Source organism: Prunus mume, linkage group LG1, assembly GCF_029339155.1.
Source record: "Prunus mume cultivar Tortuosa linkage group LG1, ASM2933915v1, whole genome shotgun sequence".
Taxonomy (NCBI): domain Eukaryota; kingdom Viridiplantae; phylum Streptophyta; class Magnoliopsida; order Rosales; family Rosaceae; genus Prunus; species Prunus mume.
Genome location: NC_142698.1, coordinates 8,214,003 through 8,218,040, shown reverse-complemented (window position 1 = coordinate 8,218,040; position 4,038 = coordinate 8,214,003). Strand labels below are relative to the sequence as shown.

The 4,038-nt window shown below is 38.3% G+C and overlaps 1 protein-coding gene across 1 annotated transcript; it reads right to left on the bottom strand.

Annotated features, from left to right (window-relative positions):
- Window positions 1–234: 234 nt before the first annotated feature.
- LOC148920921 (cysteine-rich receptor-like protein kinase 6) lies at window positions 235–3,807 on the bottom strand. The gene is made up of 7 exons (XM_089051008.1): window positions 2,940–3,807; window positions 2,515–2,661; window positions 2,272–2,402; window positions 1,961–2,171; window positions 1,597–1,834; window positions 1,340–1,490; window positions 235–1,238 (listed from the first exon to the last, which is right to left on the bottom strand). Exons 1-7 carry the CDS (start codon window positions 3,778–3,780, stop codon window positions 894–896), a joined length of 2,064 nt encoding a protein of 687 aa, XP_088907134.1. The 5' UTR covers window positions 3,781–3,807; the 3' UTR covers window positions 235–893.
- Window positions 3,808–4,038: the final 231 nt, after the last annotated feature.

The following is a 4,038-nucleotide window of genomic DNA, read 5'->3' as shown; positions in this document are numbered from 1 at the left end:
TCAAAAGCTATATATGAGCTTCATGTTAATCAATACACCTATCCGAACCACTTTCGTCTAAGTGGGCAATCATCCCCAAAGGTAGAAACCCATTTCACTTTTTCCCAAATTTAGGAGCAGCACTATTAGCAATCATGTTTCATGAAAGATAAAAATCAATTCATTCCTCAATAATTGAGGTTACAATAATGAATATGGTGACAAGTAATTTTTTGACGTGGTTCAGAAAATATATTTAACTCGAAGTGACATCAATATTATTTATAAATTTGAAAATATTTTAAACTGAATATTAAACAGAAAAACGTAAGTTCTTCATGTGTCGAAATTCCTAACAAAGGGTACATGCATGCATCCTGCCTCTGAGAAATGAAATGTATAGGAACCTACCTAAAACAATGAAGAAACCACACATTTAAAGGAAATATGAACCAAAGGGATATCCTAAATTACATCAATATAATTTCGTTTTCTGGTGCTTTGTTACTAACAATGAAAAAAAGGACATAGTAGATCAAGGATATGTATTTGTTAGTTGCTGGACTGTTCCAGGAAGTGAAGCATCCCATCATGAACAAGACCAACCCATGCCCCAGCCTGAATGATGACTTCTTAGTTGCTGGAATGTTCCAGGAAGTGAAGCATGCCACAATGAACAAGACTAGCCATCAAAAGTAAATGCCACAATGTTCCAGAAATCAACACACTTGGGTAATTTTCTCCACAAATCCATCAGAAGTAAATGCTTTGCTATATAGCACTTCCTCTGTTATTGTATCAAGAATGTGAAGCCTTATTCAGAACCCTACTTGAACAATTAATGAATGAACCACACCATATAGAATTGGATAAGAAAGAATTAAAATGAATCAAAAGGGATCGATCTTCAACCACTAGCGAGGATGTGGTTCAGTAAAAGTCTCATATTCCATTACTATGACAGAGTTACTCTTGGATCGATCTGACCTTGTTGCCCCTGAATTATATTCAGATCGTAAGGACATGTCCGATGCAATGCTTCTATGCAAATAAAATGCAGGTTGGGAGGGCAGTGGGAGAGTGAAGGAGTAGCTATTCATCATGAGAATAACAGAAGCCATGGTTGGCCTATCAGCTACATTTTCTTGCACACATAATAATCCAATGTGGATGCATCTCATTATTTCATTTCTTGAACCAGTCTTCAATGTTGGATCTATTAGATTTGAAGCTGTCCCTTCCCTCCAACTTCTCCAGGCCTGCAATGATTTGTGAATTTGATCAGAGATAAGTTTTCTTTCTTTGATTCGTTGCACTAAATTGTATTGAGATACCAAAACTATATTATATTTTCACTTACGAAACTTAGAAGATCCTCCGCATTTTCTCCATGCCTGAAACCACTATTTTTTTGTCCACTGACTATCTCTAGAACTAACACACCAAAACTGTAGACATCGGACTTAACAGAAAAGTGCCCACGCATTGTATACTCTGGAGCCATATACCCACTGCATATCAACAAAAAGAATGTCCGCATTCACCAACACATATGGAAAGGAAATTGTTGACATATAACAGACATAAGCCTACAGGCAGTTAAGTGCATATTCTTACAAGGTCCCAACGATCCGACTAGTATTGCCTTGCGTTTGATCAGGCATGAACAACCTTGCCATGCCAAAATCTGAAATTTTGGGGTTCATTTCTGCATCTACCAAGATGTTACTAGCTTTGAGATCACGATGAATAATTTTAAGCCGAGAGTCTTCGTGGAGGTAAAGGAGGCCTCGAGCAGTGCCTACTATGATTTTGTAGCGCCTCCCCCAATCTAGTTGTGCACGCTTTGTTGGGTCTGCAAATATATTAATGCAAAATCAAGACTTCAATTACAATGTTTGCTTGCATACATGTCACACAATTGGAATTTTATAATAAACATTGGAAGTTAAACGAAAACAACGCATTATTCCAGACATACCAAATATGATGTGATCGAGACTTGCATTAGGGACAAATTCATAGACAAGTAGCCTTTCACTTCCTTCTAAGCAGAAACCTAAGAGTCTAACTAAATTCCGGTGTTGAAGTTTAGCCGCTAACAAGACCTCATTTTTGAATTCTAAATCTCCTTGCCCAGAATTTGTAGAGAGCCTTTTTACAGCTATATCATTTCTATTGAGAAGCCTACCCTGAAAAAATATATAGGTACGGAATGAAAAAACAGAAATCAGATAAGTGGTATTCAAGAAATATCAAAGTTATAAGTTCTTGTTATTAACTTGTCATTACCCTGTAAACAGATCCAAATCCGCCCTGTCCAAGTTTATTTGCTTCAGAAAAGTCATCTGTGGAAACTCTAATGGTGGCCAAGTCAAATTGCAAGGATTCTGCAGATCCAATTTCATCTGTATCGTCGCTGCCTGAGGAACAATTGAAATTCTAAAAATGCCTATAAAAGTGGTAGTACTTGGCTTCCTCCCTATCAAATGGAATAATATGATTAATTAATGTTCACTAGAGTTGCGTTCTTACCTGGAATTAACTTCGCAGTTTCAAGTTTTTTCTTTGTCCTCCTTACTCTTAATAAACAAATGCAGAAGAACATAACTATTAGTACCACAGAAACAACAATTGGCACAACGATAATGATGACAGTTCGAGATTTGTCACTCTTCGATCCTGCAAAAATCAGAAATCTCATTTGCATTAATTTGAATACATACATACAGATATATATGCATTAGAAATCTATTCGACCCAAAATTGTTGTAGTGTCAACAGTGGCAATGGTCCCTCAACTTGTACACGAGACAACTACATCAACTAAAAATTGAATTGAGGGACTAAAATGTAACTCGTCTACAAATTCCTGGACAATTGCTCTAGTTAAGCAAACTTTATTTCTTCAAAGCATAATATATTGGGATGTAAATATATATATATATATATATATGTACCTCCTGTACTGGCTGACGGGGGAGGAGGACTAGACAGTGGCGGTGGAGGAGGACTAGACAGTGGCGACGGAGAAGACGGCAATGGTCGGATAGTTGTAGTGTTAACGAAGCGATAGGTCTCATACCTAACATTACAGCTGGGTTTACTAATTAGAGCACCTTGCTTCCCCTCAAAAAATTTTGGAATATCTGCCAAAGAACTGCCCAAGCAATCACTGCAGACCTGCTCGGTCAAATCCGGCGTACACTGCGCAAGTCCATAGACATTTTGGAAGTTGGGAAAGGTTGCGGTCCCTACCGCAAATTTTCGAAGTGAACCGTTTCCTGCAGCTTGACCCCTTAGGTCCTCCAGTAGCGTATTCAGTTCTTGAGAAAACCCGTCGACGTCGGAGGGCACGTTCTGTGCGTTATACCACATGAGAGGAGGGAAAGTTTCCATGGCTCCGTAGATGGAGCGGTTGGAGTAGCGAAGCGTGCACTGTTCAATTACGCCGAAAGCTTCCTTTTGATTGGGACAGCCCTGTGTGATCTGTTGTGTGGCGTTGCTGAGGCAGCCACGGCAAAAGTCCACCGTGACATCCCCTCGACATAGCCCGATTGCGTAAACCTGGTCGGGGTTTTCCCCATAGGATAAGTTGTAGAAGCCGTAGCCATTGCCGTTGTTGGAGGGGGAAGAAAGAGAAGAGAGAAGGGTGTTGAGGTTTGTCTTGTAGGTACTGTTGGTGGTGTAGTTGCCTTTATCGTTGTAACAATACGGGGATTGAGATTGAGTGCTGATCATAAGGAACAAAACGGGAGAAAGGAAGAACAGAAATCTGAAGGAGAACATTAATGGCGCCATTCTGTTTGTACATTATTGTTGGTCAAATCAAAACTGTGCTTATATACTTTTTATTCACTTGTCGTGTTGATAAAAAAAGAAAAAAAAAGGGAAAAAAAGAGAGCATAATACATAAAAAAGAAAATGTAATTTATTTCTCAAATTTATTTCTCAAATAGGTAAAAAAAGGGAGAACATCGTTGATATATCATGACATGAGTAAAAAAATAGGTTCATTATACTAGGTAAATTGTTTTACTATGTACATTATTAGAGAAA